Below are 20,603 nucleotides of genomic sequence, written 5' to 3' on the forward strand. Positions count from 1 at the left end.
ACATGTATCAAATTCCCAAGAAGCCATCGCAGAACTAATCAGTGGCGAATCCCAGGGGGGAGGTCACATAGGTCATGACTTAGGGCCTGGGATCACCACATGCCTGCCAGAAGCACCACATGCCTGACAGCCGACAGGGGCACCACAGGCCCGCCACTCGCCAGGGGTACCACAGGCCTAGCAGGGGCACCACGGGCCTGTCAGTGGCACCACAGGCCTGTCAGGAGCACCATCGGCCTAGCAAAAGCACTATAGGTCTTCCAGGGGCACCACAGACCTGCCAGGGGCACCAGAGGCCTGCCAGGGGCACTATCGGCTTCGAAGGGGAACCAGCGGCCTCGCAAGGGCACCATGGGCCTGTCAAGGGCACCACAAGCCTGTCGTTGGCACTTTAGGATTGTCAGGGGCACCACAAACCTGTCAAGGGTACCTGCGTTCTAACAGGGGCACCACAGACCTACCAAGGCCCAGGGACACCACAGGTCTAGCAAGGACACCACAGGCCTGTCAGGGGCACCACGGGCCTGTCAGGGCCCATGGGAACCTAAGTCATGTCAGGGCCCACCGTAGGCTTGTCAGGGGGCAGGGAAGGTAGGTACCACAGTCTTTCCAGGGGCACCAGCGGCCTAGCAGGGGCACCAGTCATCACACGACTAACCAAAAATAAAGAAAATAAAAAAACTGAAAATAGGGCACCACCAAAATTAAGTGGCCGAAATCCGTTGAGGTTTTAATTTTGGGTATAGGTAGGGGCACCACTTCGATTCATGACCCTCCCCTTGGAGTTTTCCCGAATCCGCCCCTGGTACTAATACATCAAATTTAAGGGGGGGCACCTTGCTATTGGTGCCCCCTTGCAGAATTCAAGGGGGGGCACGGTGCCCCGGTGCCCCCCCCGTTCCGCCGCCTATGGCTCCAACACCGCCTTCCCCGAGCTAACCAGCATTGGTCCTGTCCCTCATATTGGTCTTGGCCTGTCTCTTACTGGAGTCAATGGAGGGTTCGCTACAGGAGCTGTTGGACGGGTTCTGCAGGAGGTGCTGGACGGAGCTTAGAAGCTATTTTAAGGACACGTTGGAGGAATTGTACATGCCTGTTACTGGAGCTACTGGACGTGCTTGTCAATGGAGAGTTTGATAGCATGAGGGTCAGTCACTGGAGCCACCAGACGACCTCTGAGGAGGCCCCACCACCCGTTCTAATCACCACAACTCACCTCGAAGTAACTGGCGGTCTGCGGGTTGAGTCCGGAGCCGGCGGCCGCGCCGGCCGCGCCGCATGCCCTTCTCAGCTGGGACATGTTGATGGAGGAAGTGTCCGACTGGGAGCGCTGGATCTGCTGAGTCCGACGACTGTGTTCCCGGATCGTGGCGAACAGTTCAGATACCTGGGGATGGGGGGGCGGACAGCTCAGATACCTGGGAACAGGGGGCGGGCAGCTCAGATACCTGGGGACAGGAGGCGGACAGTTCAGACACCTGGGACGGGGCGAACAGTTAGCTCAGTGACACCTGAAGGTGATCAAGACATTAGCTTCAGGGAAAACAAGTACAGTGTACACTGTACAGCGTTAAGCACATCATACAGAAAAGCAACCAGAACAACTCCGACATCTCTCATAACAACCACCTTACATAGCACGGGTTTAAAAAGGGCTTTTCGGCACGGGCTTGGACAACCTCGCCCTCGGAAGTCATCATTTGTATCAGTGGGGGTGTTGTCAGCATCCCCACTAGGCAGGCTTAGAGCGGACCCACGGCTGAGCTGCGCGGGGATCACTGACGTTATACCATCGCATCTGTCACAGCTGTGAGTTACTGCTAATGAGCCCGATAACCAGCGTATCACACTCGTCCACCGGCGCCCCGAGCCGCTCATGGAACTCCACTGTACGATTCATTCATTCAAAGTTGTCTTGGAGGCGCCGGCGCCGGTGTAATAATTACATAAATTAACAGGTAGCTAACTCAGCGTGGCATAAACCGGCAGCATGAGCTCAACTATCTGTTAGTTTTCCAAGCATCAAATAATGCGACTACATGGCTAGTCACTGAACGTTAGATGAAGTATGGTGTCCACTGTCCATGTTGCAGTCTTGCCTATCTGGTTGGCACCAGAAAAACCGGCACTCCACTCGGCCCGTGCCTGCCACGAGTACCATGCACGGTGCACAGAGCTCAGGATAAACAAACTGCTGGCCTGTGCTGGCCGAGGGGGCGGGGGCGGGGTCAGGCAGTCGGAGTCGCCGCGACCACCTGTCTCTGTCCGTCCATGGTGATATCCTCGAGCTCTCCAGAATGATAGGTCAGCAGGGGTAAACACATGGTCGAGAGCAGGGCGAGACTCATGGGAGCCGAGACCTGCAGGATGGCAGACGTCGTGACAGGAGACATCTACTGACACCCTCCCAGGCTGCAACAGGATACGACGCATCTCCCAAATTGACTCTACCCAACAGTTTGGCAGGTGTAATGTAGATGGCGATAGATTGCTTTCGAAACTGAAGGAAGAGCATCGCCTTTCACAAATTAGGCGGTTTCGTGTAACGTCACACGAGCATCAATATCTTTTACGACAGTAATAAATCAAACACCCGCCAAACCTTCCACAGCATATAAAAACACCGGGAAATCCTACAGAAGGCGAGCCGGGACCTCTTCCAAGCTCTGGCCTGGCCTGCACCTTCCAAACCCTGGCCAGAGCTCCGCCAACCACCTGCCTCTGTCCGTCGATGGTGATAATACCGGTAGTAACACCTCTCGACCACCGGCCTCACGCTAACCTGTTCACTCTGCGTGATTTCGTAGCGCGCCCGAACCACCGCGAGCTGCGCCGCGGGGATGGTGGGCAGGCTGCGCCGATGGCGGCGGTAGCCCGGGTACAGGTCAGCCATCGAGATGGAGTGCATCGCGACGGTGAGGTGGCCGAAGGGTCAGTTCGGGTCACCGACGGGTCAGTTCGGGTCACCGACGGGTCACGATCCACCAGAAGCTAGAGTTTACCGCCAGTGAATACTGCCGAAAGCTACACTGACGTCCACAGACCACTTCGACCCCAAACGACGTTGGATCAAAACCACCTTCGCACCACACTTTTCTATCCTCGCGAATCGTCCACTGCCGTCAGCACGTCATCCTCCAGCCATCAAGCCAGTCACCAAACTAGACCCGCGGGCTGCGCTAGCATTGACCTTTACCCCCCCCCCCCCGCCGGAACTCACCGCTGATTGGGACAATAGGCCGTCCTCCGCCGGTCCCCGGTGCGTCTCCTATGGCAGTGCAACCGACCCGCGCGCCACCCTCGACCACGTGCCCTGAGGCGGTGTAGCGGCTGAGCGCCGCCGGCGGCGCTCCGTAAACACATCTCAGGAGCAGCCGCCAATTACGGAACGGGGCGTCCTCTGACGACCGGCAATAACGCAGCCGATACTGCATTTTTTCCGGCATTGCAATATGAAAATATTTTTGTTATTTCTTATGTTATTAATTGATTGATGAATTAATTTGTTTCTATATATTTTAGACACGCACGTCGTACAGGCTTTTCGGTTCAGAAAGGTGATTCTGCGCAGACAATCGTAGAACTGACTTCGACGGTGCTCAAAGTCAACCTTGCCCAATGTTTGCAAACAAAATTACTCCACAATGTTTCAATGTCATCGCATAAATAACAGGGCGAAAGAAATTCAAAACGACGAAATGACATATAGGTACAGGGACCCGCAGTTGCTTCTGTACACACTAGTATTTCAGCGTATTCTTTGCCTGTGACACCGTTGGAGGCGAATTGGGAAATGATTGTGTGCTTATTAAAACCACCATCTGAAGGGCTTTAAACTGATATGCTGCTCTCCTAATTCAGTGAACTTTTTATGGCTATATCAGCAAAACATTGTTTTCAGCGCTTTTTCCTGCCCCATTCCTTCTGAAACCTGGAACCGCTTATTCCGTTTACTCCTGCCATCTGACGATGGTCGTGCTGACTACTAGTTCCGGCGCTAGTTACTGCTCCAGTTTTGCACCCGGCACAAACTCAGGCGGCACCGGGCCGTGGCTCGACCAGGGGAGGGTCGGACCGAGCCGACTGCCTGGGGCGCGGTTAGATCGGACGCCCTGCTGGGGAAGGGGACGGGAGTGAGGGGGAGGGGAGGAGGTGGTCACGTGGTCCGTCCAAGCTCGCAGACGGCCTGTCCTGCGCCCAGCCATGTTCCGTGATCCAAAATGGCACGAGAGCTGTGGAATTCCTGGAGGAGACGCTTCGAAAGCGAACTTCAGCAGCACTAATTTACCATATTCTGTGGAGATAAATGAATATTATCTTAAAGGAAATAGTTCACTTTCACGAAATTATTTTTTTTTTGCAATGGATTTGTGATTTTTATGTTCAAAATGATCAGCAAAGAAACTAAAACCTTTTTACAACAAAAGATTATTTCCTATATTTTTAATATAGGAAGAACTTTTCAGTTTCTGTAAGGCACACGCGATCCAGTATGAAAAGAGCATGGGTCCCGAAAATTCTTCAGAAACTAGAGAAATTATCGCGGCCACCGGCATTTGGGCGATCTGCTCGTGCTTTTGTTACTGGAGCGCCTCACTGGAGCGAATTTCTCTAGAGTTCTCGTAGATAATTTCTCTAGTTTCTGAAGAATTTTCGGGACCCATGCTCGTTTCATACTGGATGCGAATATATGCAAGGCACACATCCTCAACGCAAGACACATTTTTCGGGACGAGAAATAGAATATCTTTGCCTAGGGTGATCGTTGGGCTGTAAAAGCTCCTGATTTATGCTCGTCTCAGCCCAAGCTACGGAACTGCTATTCCAGTTCAAAACCCATGTTAAAATGTGAACTATTTCCTTTAATGCAGAAAAAATTATGTGCCTAAGCTGTCTTTTTAAAATTTGTAAATAGGATTATTTTTAGGGACTTAGAGGTTTCGTATACACATGTGAATTGTGTTACATTAAGCCGTTTCGCTGTTATGGTTACTAACTGATGAGTTATCCTTTTTTCTCACAGGGAATGACAATACAATAATAATACGAATAAAACAGACGTTTCGCACAAAAAAGTGCCTCCGTCAGTGGCAAGAAATAAGTAATTAGGCATATATGTTTTCTTTCGATAAAATCGATGAAGTAGTTATTTTTGTTTTGTTTTTAAAGATATATTTTCAGCAGTTTTTTAAGCACATCATGGAAGCTTATAAACATTTGTGTATTTTATCGGCAACCCGGCTGGCCAGAACGAGACGGTGCCGCATATAGTTCTCATCGATGTTAAACCTATACACTTATTTTTCTCCACTGACGAAGGCACGTTGTTGTCCGAAACGTTTGGTTTTATTCGCATTGTTTTTATATTGTCATTGTCCGTGAGAAAAACATACCCATATGGACTGGTCTCAGTTCATGTAGTAATTGTTGCATATTAATAACACAGATAAAATGAATATTAGCCCTCACCACACATATAAGTAGAGGTAGGTAGACCGCGCCCCCTGTTTTTCACCAATAAATCGCGGCAAAGCGAAGGATTGCGACGATTCTTTGGTGCCCTGGAGTTAATCAAGTTTACAACTTCCCGGAAAATTAAATAGCCCTGATAATTTTTGCATCTTGTCTGAGAATTTTATATCCCTGAACCAAATTACCTTTCACCTGTGATTATTTTTCTCAAGATCATGTCAGGCCAGAATAGCAATTGAAAGTCAGCGCACATCTGTGTGTTTCCATAGTCGTTTCGTGATAAGCAACGTGACAACATGTGAAATATACTATCTAATGTTTGTCTCATTGATTGTTGTGGGTGCCAAGGTCACGTGAAACTCAGGTTAAGGTCATTTACTTGAAATGATCTCGGTTAACTTCCTTAAATTTACACCTTTTTACTGTGGTTTTTAGGAAGTGTTGGTTTGAAATTTAGCACTCATTTTAGCATTTGAAAACTAGGCATACTTAGGTATCAGTTATAGTGCCTATGCAATATGTTGCAAGGCTGTAAGTGCTGGTTAACATTCAATGGATAGCCGGCAGAACGCCTAATGGGTGATCTGGCGTGACCCGTCCTACCCCAAATGCTTTGATACATCATCTTTAATCAAAGCAAGTGCAAATTCGAAGTCAGAAGCAAGCCAAGTCCCAGCAAACTTCACTTGTAGAAATTCTAGCAGGACCCAATTTTCCGTGCTTTTGGGTTATTAACCTGATCTGGGAGGTCAACCAGTGACCTAGGATCTCAGCATTGACCAGGACATAAAAAATAATTGGCTTTCTCTCGTCAGCGATGACCAGGGCCCTCAAATCATCGGATTTCTCTCGTCACGAGCAGCTCGCTCTTTTTTATTTTTCAGCGAAGCTCTGGCTATTCATGAATGGCTGAGGGTTTCTACGCCCCTCCGCTACATATAAGACGCTGAAAAGAAATGCCTAAGTGGGTGAGGGTTAAATATCGATTGGTTTTTAAGTGCCGAAGCCCGAAACACTTAAATTTACTTCGATAGCAGTTTTTAAGACCAACGAGCTCGAATACTACTTCTTGAACAATGTAAGCACCACATAAAATGAATCGTAAGAGAAGCGGCTCAAGATTAAGGAGCTATGAGACACTTAATAAAAAAACGGCATAGATTAGAAACTGCACCTAACTTGCACTGGTTTTTAAACCTTTTCGTTGCAGACTGGTAGATTAAATTTTAGGATTGATTTAAGCTGATGCTCAAATGGAGCTATTCATTCGTCATTCATGCGACCATCCAATTCCATTCATAAAAGAAGCCAGTGACAAAATTGTTCATTTTAGATAAGTGTGAAATACAAATTCAATAAAAGTGTAATGATACGGCAAATTTGACAGCTTTTATAATGAACAGACAAGCAACTTTAACAAATCAAAGTTGAGAGCCCCAAATAGGGGAGAGTGAGGTAAGATGAGCCAAGGGGCAAGTTTAGCCACCCTTTGTTTCTCAGCTCCTATGGCGCTAATTGACTTGAGCTTCCATGTGCCGTTCGCTTACGATGCTGCAGTCTTTCACGTGAGACGGCAACGTTCTCACGCTCAGCACCCGGTAACATGTGGTATCGCCCCTGATAACTAAGACATGTTTTGCCTTTAAAATGAGATGGTTGTTATCTGCGGTGCATGGTTATTTTCCTTAGCGGGTGTCATTAATCGAAAATGGCCACGGGTGGGGCAAGATGAGCCATTTTCACCTGGGGGAAGATGAGCCGGATAAGCCATTGTTGTCTCCGCTGTCGAAAACCAAACTGAGCTGCGCTTGTTTCTGCTGAATAAAAATGGTAGCAAATTGTTTTTCTTTGTTGATTACACAAGTTGTAAGTGATTTGCAGATTATCTGAAGGATAAAATGATTTCTTCCGTGATAGAAAATTGACGAACTATTGAAAGGCTTAAAACAGTCACTTTTTGATGGAGGAAAACAACTTTGCCATAAGTATCTATGCCATGGAGTAAATAAAAGAGCCCACTCTTCGCCGCGCCTGGGAAAAGAAAAGGTTCGCTTTTTCTATCCATGCTCAACTTTCCCCACGACGTGTCTCAGCTTACCCCGCCCATGGGGTAAGATGAGCAACGTGCAAGATGATTTTGGACGTAGCCTTTTCAGTACAAAAATAAGCGGTATGAAACATTTCTGGCCACCATTACATGCGCAAATCACCAACCTGTCCGTCCAACCCGTAAACGCAGAAAAATGATCAGGTTAGCCTGTAGCTCACGAAAACAAAAAGCGGCTCAACTTACCTCATTTTCCCCTAAGTAACACAATTGAGGGCATTTTTTTAGGCCATCACAGTATTTGTCAACAATTGTTTGGGGGACTGGGGAGGGTGGTTCCTGGCTCATAATCTGTCCCCCCCAAAAAAAGAAAGAAAACGAAACCGATCATCCGCGAAAAGAACTATTGAGCTCAAACCAAGATGACGAATCGATTTATAGGTATGCAAGATGACTAACGATGCCACTTTTTGACTTCTTGTGTCAAATAAATTCCATCATCTGGATAGCACGTCAACATTCTATTTGACATTTTGCAACAAACGTATACTATTTGGCGCGACTAGCCTCATAAATGTTCTGAAACTAAAACCGTTTCTTCGCAATTAACTTGAACCACGTCATCCCAGCTTATGCACGACAAAAATAAAATAATGCTTCAGGATCACTGGCCTGAATTCCAATGCTTAAAGTTTACTCAAAACCGGTGTGGCTGAGGCACTCTTCGCTACATCTCGTGACGGCCACCATTGTGTTGCATTTTTCGGTAAGCTATAAGTTAATAAGGAAAGGATTGGTGAATGGGTTGAAAACAGCCCTCACCCTCCACCCCCCCCCCCCTCCTTCTTCTGGAAACATACCCGCGTTCGATGTCTCCCGGACGGCGAAGATTCTACGCCGTCCGGCCAATCACATTCCACAACCGCAGCCGAGCCCCCGCTGACCTTGGACGGGATTGGCCGGACGACGTAGAATCTTCGTCGTCCGAGAGACGTCGAACGCGGGGATAGTAACCGAAAGATCTGGCGATGGTTTATCCACCTCCTCTGCCGCCGCGCTGCGAGGCCTCGATTCGTTCGGTATGTGGCTTCCTGAGCGGTCCTCCCCGGAGGCAAGGTGAAAGGTCATGTCCTGTATCAGAAATTTATACGTTGCTGAATATGTTTTATAGTTCTTCCAAGGCCTTGGACACCGTTTTATCATATCGGATAAGCATTGCAATTTCTTGTCAATCAATACATCTAAAGAAAACTTGATCATAGTCTTATACTGCGGCAATTGTAGTTCTGCTTACGGTTGCCTCTTTATGATACGGGCCACCACCACCTCCACTGCGCTGGAGCTCTGGCGTTCTACCCCTCCCCGCTACGGACCGGCTCTCGGGCTAGGTGTGTTAGTACTGAGCGCAAACCTGTAGTAGTCACGTGACTTTCATTCACGTAGCGGGAACGGAAGCTATAGGCGATACCAAGGACGGGCTCTGGGGAGGCAACCGGCGCGGAAAAATAGCACGATTGTAGTTTTGGAAGAATATCTGTTGCGGTAAGAGGAATTATACAAAACATACGTCCTATGAGCAAACATGTGTTATTCCTCCATACTTTGCACTACATTTCCTTTCTCCAATGGCCAGCACTTAGCAAATAATAGCGCAATTCTAAATTGGTAATATATGTGTACAGTAGCAACTGCGGGTCCCTGTACCTACCTATCCCAATTCCCAACAAAACGATTAGCAATCATGCTTATTGCTTGCTACCATTCATAAATCGTTTATGCCTAGCTGCAAATTCAATCACTTATGACTTACCGATTCACTTGGTGGGCACCGGGCATATACAGGGTGTTGGACATGACATGATATACGGTGGTTCGTTCTTTATCGTTAACGACTGTAAAGTGGAAGTGGTGGCCAAGACAGACGTCTTTATCAGTTATCACCTACGAGTACCCCCTGAGAACGAGCGCCACGCTTGTATTGCTAGGTGGCGCTGGTACTAGACACGTAGAGTAGACAGCGGATCTGGATACCCTATGTTGGAGCATAGATGGCACTGGTAATGGATGCATATGTAGGAGAGGTAGGTAGGTGGCACTATAGTTGGGTCGCGTTGGAGCGTTGGTGACCATAGATGGCAGGGCAGGTCGGTGCCAGTGAGTAATACAGAGGGGTATTGCTAGGCTCCCTAGCCCTAGCACAGAGGGGTATGGCTAGGCTCCCTAGCCCTAATGTAGGGTGTAGGGCTGAAGACGTTGATGACACCCTCAGGTCGTCTCAGAGTAAGTGGGCGTAAAACGTCTCCATATCAGTTACCCGCAGCGTCGATCTGACAATTTCAAAAATCCATCAGGCCGTTTCTGACTAAAATTACTCGTTTTCACGGACCAGAATGCGCAGAGTACGCACCAGCAGACAGCTGGCCAGAAAGTATAACGAACAGTGCAACAGTCACTGTTGCAGACACTGTTGAACAGTGTCTCAAATGTACAGTTTATCAAACCATGCACGAGGCAGACCAAATCAGACAAGGCACCATGAAGCAATAAAGTAGTCAGCCCAGGGTGAGAGGACTGGGGAGCACCGTTGTTATGAGGTTTCCAAGTTATCCAGTTTCAGGGTAATAACAACCCATCGTACGCTGGTCGCTGACAGCTCCTGAATCAGCTGCCAGCCGAGCCAACGGTGTCTGAGCTGAGGCGTGCTACCACGTAAATTCATCGCGCCACCCACACAAACATTCGTCATGGCCCAAAGTGAATGATCGGCCGCAGTGGCGTATACAGGGGGGGCCATGGGGGCCCTTTCCGCCCAGCCGCCCAAATGGCGCCCCAATTAGCGCCGACTAGGCTGATGCCGTTTTACAGAGAGAACATGAATTAAAAAGTGATGTGCAGGCAGGGATCGAACTCAATATCTCTTTGGGGGTGCCTGGACACCTAAATGTTCTCCAGGGCACCCCCAAATACGACCTGAGCATTCGGCCGTCCCATCTCCACACTCAGCCGCCCAAAGGTCGCCGTTTCCCGAGTCCGACCGTGCCCGAGCCGTGCCTACGGCGCCGCCCGAGGGGGCAGCACCCAAGAGTACCACCCAGAGGTCACCACTGTGTCGGGCAAGGGTCGGCGGTGGACGGCGTCGGAGCGCGAGCAACAGCGGTGGCCATTCGTGTCTTACGCCCGTCTGCGACAGCCGTCGCATTGCGAATGGGAGAACTGTCAGAAAAACCGAGATCAGAATGTGTTTGCACGTAAAAATATATGAGTGGTAGGATACAATATCTGACGATTGCAGATGTAAAATATGTCCATTATATTTCCCAGAAAAAGAAAAATCGACACAACTAATCCTTAGACATACATACTTCTCCGGCAAACGTCGTACACACAAAACAGACTCACCCATGTTCAACACGCTGAACTACTGGTGACACACGCTTCAGCGCTAATTTTAGACGTAATGGGTATGAACATTCAAATGCGAGGCCCATTATATAAGCCACTAAGCAAGGCATATAAATTATAAACACCAACCATTGTTTGTCATCGTACCCAATCGGGAGTTGGCGAGGTCAAGGACATCATCGGAATAGATGCAGCCAGCAGGGTAATGCTCACAAGAAGTCGATAATTAAGACATCAATTATTTGTATACCTATTCTCAAAGTGGTATTATCAATTTGATACGCCATGAGCTAAACCTATCGTCAACTAATGCTCAAATGGAGCGAAAAGTTCAGCAGACCACCAGGTCCAGCAAATCACCATTCACCAGTAACAGTACCCACGTCTAGAAAATCACAAGTACCCACGTCCAGCAGTAACACGTCAAGCATGGCGCCAGTATCCACGTCTAGAAAATCACCCGAACCATTACCCAGACCCAGCAATTCACCCACAGCGAAGTAAATATCAGTATCGAACTATTCCACATTCACCTATTCATTCGTTTAGGCAAGATTCATGATCATTGACGCTATCAAAATCATTGGACAAAATTAGCTGGATGTAAATAAAAAGGATATCTTTGACATCAGTGCCGTAAACTCCGGCCAGTGCTGCCAAATCCTATTTACGGCATTGGTAACATTGGGCCGAATTCAAGGGAGTCGTGGCTCTCCACACCTTGATGAAGAAAAGATGGGGTGTTTTGATACATTGCCATATCTGCTTCATCTTATCTGTCACGCATGGAGAAGCCGTATGCTACGAACGTTTGTCAAAATAGTTAGAAATGCAAGTACTCCTGTAACTTGGATCAAGCATGAAAATTTTATCACACGATAACTACAATAAACATTTGTTTGTGAGCTGTACAACTAAAACCTCAAATAAACTACAAGTCGATAAAATTTATCCAAAGTCACCATTATCGATATCAAATAACGCGGATTTTGTAAACCGAAAAAATGACATCACGGGAAATAAAAAGAAAAGCACGAATCCGCAGTTCAATAACAGCTCATTTACCACTTATCTTTTGCGTGAGTGATCAAAATTAAAAATGGCCAGTCCCCATATGGTCTCTTTAAAGTGAATACAGATTCATACCAAAATCGTTAAATGGTGCATAAAAATAAGTACACATTCACTGAGTCGCGGTACAATGCTTCCCATTCACTAGAATGTATTATGTGAAAATAAAAAACCATCGGTATCGAAACTATACCACACCATTCATCACACTAAAATTCAAAAAAAAATTAAAAATAATCGGCCTCGAAACTATATCACACCCTTTCAGCGTTTAACGTCATTCTGAACCAGCACTGTTGTGCTGAAGTGAATCCAATATCAGTGATGGATTCACTTCAGTCACTGGATTCACTTTTTTCACACAGTGCATAACACAGGTTATGCACTGTAAAAAAAGTTGAGCACCTTTTTAACACTTTTTTTACAATGTGCTTGCGAAAGGCCAGACCACCTGACTGACGTGACGACCTGAGGGTGGTAAGCGTGACGCTGCTGCCGCAACATCTCACATAAAAATAATGGCAAGTTATGAAAAATGATGCTGCGAGCACCGTCTATGTAAAAGAAAATATAGAAATGTTAGTACAATTCACATACAAAGACGGTGGAGGAAAGAAAAAAAGGAGTAAAAATGCACGCATGATTAACAAACAAAATGTTTTTTTACGTTATTGTTATTATTATGTGCCGTCTGTGCTAATAACATCAGAAACAGGTTCCTCAGCCCCGATCTACATGAAAGATGGATGGCTTCAAATAAACATTAATTCGATTCAATACAATCAGGTCAACTACATACATATATCCAGTGCCCACTCAATACATTAATGAAAATATGTAGGCTTCGAAAGAACGTCTAGGTTTCTTCACAATGTTTATGTCAGGACTCTGTGCCTCTTGTGAAAGTGAAAATGACGCGCCACGGAATAATGAAATACATCTCCGCACTATTCATTCAAGGAAAAGAAGACTGTTTGCGGCAAGTGACGCGTAATAGACGTATATGCATATGAAATATAATACCGCAGTAGATAATGTATAATACATTAGAAATTACTAGCTAGCTCCATGTTTAGCAAAATTAACAATAACTTAACATTTCTTAATTATTTCACCGAACCAAACAATCTAACAACTATCCTTCTTAGAATATGTATTGCACCAAGCCTAATTAACGATATGCCCGGTTCCGTGAATAGTTAGCAGATGTCTGGTCCAGAACCATCCACCTTTCACAAATCTCCAGCGATCCGAGTCATGATTATAGTCTGCTGCTGTACTTCTCTGTTCATTGGTGTTGGCCAAAGAGTTGACTGTGTCCGCATTTTCCCAGCCCGTGTTGACACTTGGCAAATACCACATCAACAAAGCCATCCAATTAGCTCCGAGTTTTGCGTTACGGAGATCACTTAAAGGTGTTCTGACTATCAGTAACCACCTATTGCTAGCAATTCTTGATGAGACGATCCTTGTGCATTATAGGCAATTAGCTGAAACAAAGGATGAAAAAAATGAGATAACAAAACCGTTGAACTCTTCCTTGACCTAAAAGTATAGGGCACATATCTCATTAACGCTAAACATATTTTCCGAAACACAGAAAACCTGTCCCGAAAACGAATTAGCCTGAGAGAATGGCCCGGTCCCGGTGCAACTGACCACGTGTGCGTGAAACCGTACACCACAGTAGTCTCGTTGTTAGCCTGTCTGGTTAGCCCCAGCTTCTTTGTAAAGTAAAATATCGGTGTCGTCGCACTCTACGAGTACACGCCCGCTCACGTGGCGTCCGTCGTGACAGCTGTAAGGAAAAGATACGTCCTTCTGGAAACACCTGGGGCGTGGTCATTTGTTACGTCAAGGGTGGCTAAGATCCATCCGGAGTTCATTTACAGCGTGGCAAGGTGGGCTGCTCCTTCGACCTTCGTGGTAAGCGTGTTCGCACAGAACACTCGCCTTCCTCGGCGATCAAGTCAGCCGGATGTTAGGAGAGCGAGGGACCACCCACTAAGCGTGAGGTATCTACACGTGGAAAAGAATCTGAAACCCGGATGTAGTCACAGTCGCCGCTGTATGAATGCACAATGTACATACGTGCGCCCTGTTTCCATGACTAAGCGGCGGACGTGCTGATTGCACAAGTGTCAGGTGACGCAGCTCGTTAGTCTGGTCCACCCTCGCCGCTCACCATGCTGTCATCAGAGAACTACTGACCGGTTCCGAGCGCCTCTTAGCCCGGCGCGTCTCCGAGAATCTTTCCGGGTCCGGCTCGGGCCAGCGGCGCCGCGGGCGTCACTGAACACCCGCGCACCTCCGGCGGCCAACAGCGCCACACACCCGCCTCATTAGCGCCGCTGCAGGGCCGCATAAAAGCAATGCAATTTGAGTTTTGTTGACACGTCGGGACAGCATTCCCTAGTTTTCGACCATTCTCTGAACTTGTCCCCGATGCGGCGCATGGTCTAATGATTCCGTGAACTGCCTGTATATTCTCTTCGACAGCACAGGCACCCTGCAGGCGACATCTGGGCATATTTAATATTAAATATGTAATTGAAGCGCATGCTACGACGACACCTGACATAAAGCAAGAGCAGACATTGGCAGATCGGACATGTGGCGATTCTTCCCAAAATTTCCCTGGTAGCCTGGCCTTCCGGGTACTTCCTCGTACTCCGATCCAGCGCAGAACTCTCCCGTCAATCGGTAGCAAGGGACGGATAAGGTTTCATCAGGCTGTAGTTAGATACCTTTGCATATACAGCTCATGATCAGTTGAACATTGGTGGTGGCAAAGTACAATACTTTACAATCCCTATTAACTTCCCACGTCATTATTCAACATCTTTCGCATCCCTTCACCTCATCATCATCACCGTCCCAAGCGGACAGGCGTGACATTGAGCGCGCCGCTCCAGAGTGACCCGGCGACGTTCGTCCCCGATGTCAGCTGCTAAACCCGTTCACCGATGTGCCCCCTGGCCCCTCTCTCCACCCTTCACCCCCCACTAAAGCACTCCACCCGAGTCCAGTCGAAGATCAGAAGCGGAAGTCAGGTTACGGACTGCGGAGCCACGCGCCACGGCCGATGGAGCGAGGACAGCACCGGTTTAGTTTGACAGCACGCAGAAAAGGTCTCCGGGTCGCGGACAACCAGCACAGATAACGGACAAATACACACACGTGTCAACCACGAGCGGCACTGCGACTATTTATAGAGCGGGTGCCTGAATTGGAGGGTGATTACGCAATAAGACCTAGTTCTGCATGCGTTCTTCCCGTTCCGTTTGTCTGGGAGAGTAAAAGAGAGCCGTGCAGGAACAGACGACGGCGTGGTTGCCCAGAGCACCGCATATACTGTCCCATATAACGATACAAATTAAATCCTTTGGATGGAAACGACTGCCGTGCCACACAGGGCCCTATCAGCAGCTGACAAGAGCTAAAATTATACACTCAACATGCCGTTTGACAGAGAAGATTAGCAGGACCGGATATCACCGAGCCTAGAGCAGCGCATGTGAGCGAAAAGAAGAAAGAAAGAGATATATAGAGAGAAAGAGAGCCGGGGAATGGAGAGAGGGAGAAGGAAAGAGAGGGGGAGAGAAGAGAGGAGAGACGAAAAAGGAAGACGAGGGAGTATGTAAAGGTACAGGTCTCGCGAGATTAAGCGGTAGGTTTTGCACTTTTACATTTCCGGTTATATCTCAGAAACTAATCGATCTCAGTGGGGGAAACTGTGGTCAAATCTTCTATTTTTGGAAGCCTTCCATTTTTGGAAGGACCTTCCATAAATGGGTATGCATTTTCCAAAAATGGAAGGCTTCCAAAATTGGAAGGTCTAATCTCAGTGTTCCCAACTGTGATTCACATTCTTTGATTTAAGTTACGGCCTTTTTAAATGTGTAACATTAATAGTTGATTTTGCCATTTATGATCATTGATATAAGGAGAAGCAGCAGTGCTAGTGTTGGTAATACAGGCATGCTATGTCAATGTACATAGTGATATAATAGCATGGTGTCCTGGCGCACTGCTCTCTTTTTCTACTTCTAGAGGACACATAGAAATTCAGAAGAGAAAACAGCTGGTCAATAACCAACCAGGAGGAACACAGCTATAGCCCTGACAAAAAATGGTTTAAATTAAACTTACTATTCCTCATATAAATTGAAGATTCATGCTCCTTCGATAGAAAGTAACACGAAAAACGGCGCAGCAACGCCTATTTAATTCGTCCCATATTCCGGAAAAAACATTGAAAAATGACGAGACCTCCACCCAAATGTTTGGCAAAAGCCTTAAAAAATTGAAATCAACCACACAATATGCTAATAAATGCAGAAAACGGCAACAAATACAAGTTTTACTCGCCACTACACTCCCGAAACCGCCGCACTCTGTCCAGACAATTCCGCACTGTAAATAAAGTCGGCGGTATCGAACAAGCATGGCCCGTCACTAAAGTACTTTTAAGGATATTTACTTTTCGTTTTTGATGCTTTTTGCTTACAAAATATTTGATAAAGTCTTATAAAACCATCGTTTGTCGGTAAATTTTTGTCAATTTTCCACGACTCATTACTTTGAAAAATTACCTAAAATACATCCACGCTAGGATTTAGGCATCCACGCTAGATTATGGACACTTCACTATGGCGAATAGAAAGCGACCAGGGGCGATAGTCGCATTTGCCTCATGTTCGGCGGAAATCGGTAAGTTCCAACATATGCGCAACATTTTCTATATTTGGGTACGATGACGTCGTCAGCGTACCCATTTTTGGAAGGTGCGTACCCATATATAGAAAATCCTTCCAAAAATGGAAGGCTTTCTAAAAATGGAAGATTTGACCACAGTTTCCCCGACTGATCTACGATGAAGCCATTTACACGATCATGGCCGGCTTGTTACCCAACAAGTCGATCGCATCTTCAACACTTAAAAGCTTAAGACGACGAAGATATAGCCTGAAGTACACTAAATTTTCTAGGTGCAAAACCTACCGCTAAAACCCGCGAGACCTGTACATAGAAAGGGAAAACTGTGAGAGTGAGAGAGGCGGGCCACAACAGTGTCTCACCATGCACGGCCCTCCGGTAAAAGGGCGATTGGTCAGCCGATGTGTCTTGAAAAACCACTGAATGACAGACATTCCAGTAAAATAACATAACAGAAATGAGAAGAGGTTTCGTGCGGGCACTTCAGCAATGTCTGTTAACAGCCTAAGTATAGACGCATTCATTAATAATGATCAATTCTTGTGGCGTTGACAACCACCCACCAAATCCTCGGAGGGCCGTACCCATTCACCCCGCTCCAGCCGGGTGACGGCGGACCCCGGGCGCCGCAGCCGGCGGCCCAGACCAACCAGCGCTGCTCCCGTGCCAGGCGACTATAACATGTTGGATAACGCGTTTAATAGGTTATATTATTATATAACATGTGAAGCTCATCAGACTTATGTAAGGTTGATTGAGATCGCTATAACCGCGCAACGGAAGTCTTGATGTGTTCGAGCCGCTTCGCCAGGCCAGTTTAAAAAGCATAAGATAGAAATCAGCTGTGATGTTGGTAGCTAAAAGGTGATGCGAAACATATGGCCTTGCTATGAATAATCTCCTTTTCGCCACACATAAGATAGAAACATCACTATAAACATTACTGTTGTCAGTCAAAAGCCACGGCGGCGCTAAGGAAATTTCTACACTTAGGCACTACCGCTTAGACATCGTCTGTGTAGTGACACTTGGCAGCTTCGGCAGAGACCAACAAATCTCCGTGAAATAGAATTCTGAAACTGATTGTAGAAAACATAGTAAAACTTAACTTTGCCGAAAGGAGCATAAAGCAAAGACTGGTAAAAAAAAACTTCCTGTTTTTCAGGTCAACATTATTGTTGTGACAGTATCGAATACCTACCTACCAAAATGTGCCAATTTGGAAGTGATCAGTTTTTTTTATCGAGCGTGTTGTTTTATTCCACACATCATACTAACAATCTAATAATCAAGTCTAAAAAAATCAGTTTAGTTCTCCATTTGCAATTGCCTACTAAGCATACACACATGTATAATCATATATGACGTTTTCGAGCGACTATCTGAAGAATTTGGGTCGGCCCAGATCGGTTAAAGTCGGGTACCGGCCGCATCAGTCCGGACAAAATCGGACTGCATCGTATAACAGTCAGGCATGACTGGACAAAAGCCGGACATGACCAGACAGCAGGACTGGACAACAGCCGGACAGGACAAAACAACACCCGGACATGGCCGGACAAAAGGTGGACTGGGCAGAGGGACAGCCGGACATGACTTCTAAGTAACTAACGTAACTACATAAGTAACTAGATAACAGGACTGGACGCACGACATCCAGGCGGAATTGTGCCGCCACGGATAAATGAATAGGATCGCCTTAAGGCCCAATTAGTAATTAGAAACGGTGGGGACAGGATAGGACCGCATTGAGGTCACGCACAGGGTCAAAGAACAGTTCAAACCGAGCCGCGACCAGAGTCAGGTCGACGGGTTACTTTTGGAAATGCATCCACAACTGTAGAGAAATTGGAGATGACTAGCTTGCAAAGGTGACGAGAAATGTGCATTCACACTAAATAGATGATGGCTCGAATAGTCATGTCACGTCAGGGCGGATGTCAATGCATCATAAAAATGTATCACATTCATCTTCAGTTTATCCCCTTTCATATCCACTGTCGATTTATATCCATCTTCAGTTAGGTGGTACAGCCCACCGCTAAAGTAATGTAGGGTTTTAACAATCTCAACGATTGGCTTTGATTGGCGACTGTTTAACGCGGAGTGATCGAAAAGAAGATGTCAATAGCTAAAATTGCAGCTGCAAGGGTGACGATACATATAAGCTACATTCAAAGTTTCATTGTAGTCTGGCTAATCGTTCCTAAGCTTCAGAAGCAGAACATACCCATGACTGAAACCGCACATTACTTCTGCTGTGGACTGTACTATAACATCGTAGTCGGTAGGAAGTGCTGCCAAATACCATTAATGGCACATGAAAATACTGGGGTGGTAAAAGGTAAGTTTAGAAACAGATCCAAGATCAACAAGGCCTTACAAGTCTCAAGAATTGACACGGTGGAAATATAGGGTCAACTGACATCGTGCGGTGATAAATCATGTTCATGGGGCAAAAAAACGAAAAGCACGCTGAATTCCTCTCAATTGGTCAAATGTCCATACTTCAGACGTAGAGATCGGAATGCGAAAGCAGAATAAGCTTAACCCGCGCCGGGCCGGGGGGTGTTTGAACCCCCCCCCCTTGCGGTTTTTCGCAGATATCTCAAAAACGGCGGCGCGGAGCGCCGCCGTTTTTGGCACACCTGTTCGTGCATCTTTTCCGCACATGTTGTGAAAATTTCAGACCTAGGTCACCTTAGGTCAGGTCACCAAGTCACGCCAAGTGACCTCACCTCAGAAAAAATAAGAATGCTCGGCATAGCTACACCTACTGAACGATTGCCTTGAAACTTTCAGCGATTGATTAGAGCAACACTATCTATAAAATGTATATCTCGGAATTTAGATATCGGTGACCTAAGGTCAGGTCAATTTTGCGGCCTCTCCATTATAAGTCAATGGGAGAAAATTGAAAAGAGTCTGTTTTGCACGAACGCTATTCTAGACACTCTCAAACATCGAGATGTAGGTGAAATAGACACACTGAACCAGAAAATGGCAACTGTGACCCCTCGTTATGTCCCCGAGGTCATCTCAGGTCACGAACAGAATCTAACAGTTTTTCGATGATAACTTCTGATAGAGGAGTGCTAGAGCGCTGAAGACGCCTTAGATGTGTTCGGCTTGACGTTGCGGATCGACTGATATGCAACATGAGCTTTTCCGGTCAGGTCATGACCTTGACCTGAGGTCAAATTTTCAAGTTGACCTTTCAAGGTCAAATTATAGTTCATTCGACGCGTCTCGACGAGAGGAACACGATGCTTGCAAAAGTAATGTCATAGCTCTTTTGAGTCAAAAGTTATTGCCGAAAAAACGTTTTTCGTAAAAACGGCTATTTTTGGAGTTTTTGCCCTCTGGAGGCTAAACTGTTGACCTGAGGTCAAATCTGAGAACATTACTCAGAAAGGTCTGTAAAAGGGCTATCGAATGCGCTTTTTTGCGACGCTGTAGCTCTATCGGTTCCCGAGATAGCCGTTGGCAGTCTCCGAAATGTTGAAATAGTCAACATTTTACCTTTGGTGACTTCTGGTGACCTGACCTTTGACCTGACCCAAAAAATGACCGAAATGTTTTCGTCCTTATTTTTGACGTTCTTTCGATTGCCGCTTACCGCGTGTCGCTACGTGGCCCAGGAGCCGAGTTAGAAGGGGGGGGGGGTGTTCAAACACCCCCGCGGCCCGGCGCGGAATCTCAGAGCACCGGCCCGGCGCGGGTTAACGACGCTCAAGCTTACGTTTTAGGTTTATCCAGCACATCCTAACTGCTAGTTCAAACCTATTTACGCCACATCTGAAGTGGTTTTCATTTCAATATATCCTCCAAATTCAAACAATATCGACAACTTGGAATCAAATAACAATTAAATAACGATTAATAAGACGAC

The 20,603-nt window shown here is 46.7% G+C and overlaps 1 protein-coding gene across 2 annotated transcripts in view; it reads right to left on the reverse strand.

Annotated features, from left to right (window-relative positions):
• LOC122392355 (TBC1 domain family member 4-like) overlaps positions 1-20,603 on the reverse strand; it is a 103,902-nt gene that overhangs the window by 63,818 nt on the left and 19,481 nt on the right. For both annotated transcript variants that reach the window (XM_043387141.1, XM_043387140.1), the window contains exon 4: positions 1,217-1,387. In XM_043387141.1, coding sequence (XP_043243076.1) covers positions 1,217-1,387 — 171 coding nt within the window. The remainder of the gene's footprint in view (positions 1-1,216; positions 1,388-20,603) is intronic.

This window comes from Amphibalanus amphitrite, unplaced genomic scaffold, assembly GCF_019059575.1.
Source record: "Amphibalanus amphitrite isolate SeventyFive unplaced genomic scaffold, NRLGWU_Aamphi_draft 000483F_arrow, whole genome shotgun sequence".
Lineage (NCBI taxonomy): Eukaryota > Metazoa > Arthropoda > Thecostraca > Balanomorpha > Balanidae > Amphibalanus > Amphibalanus amphitrite.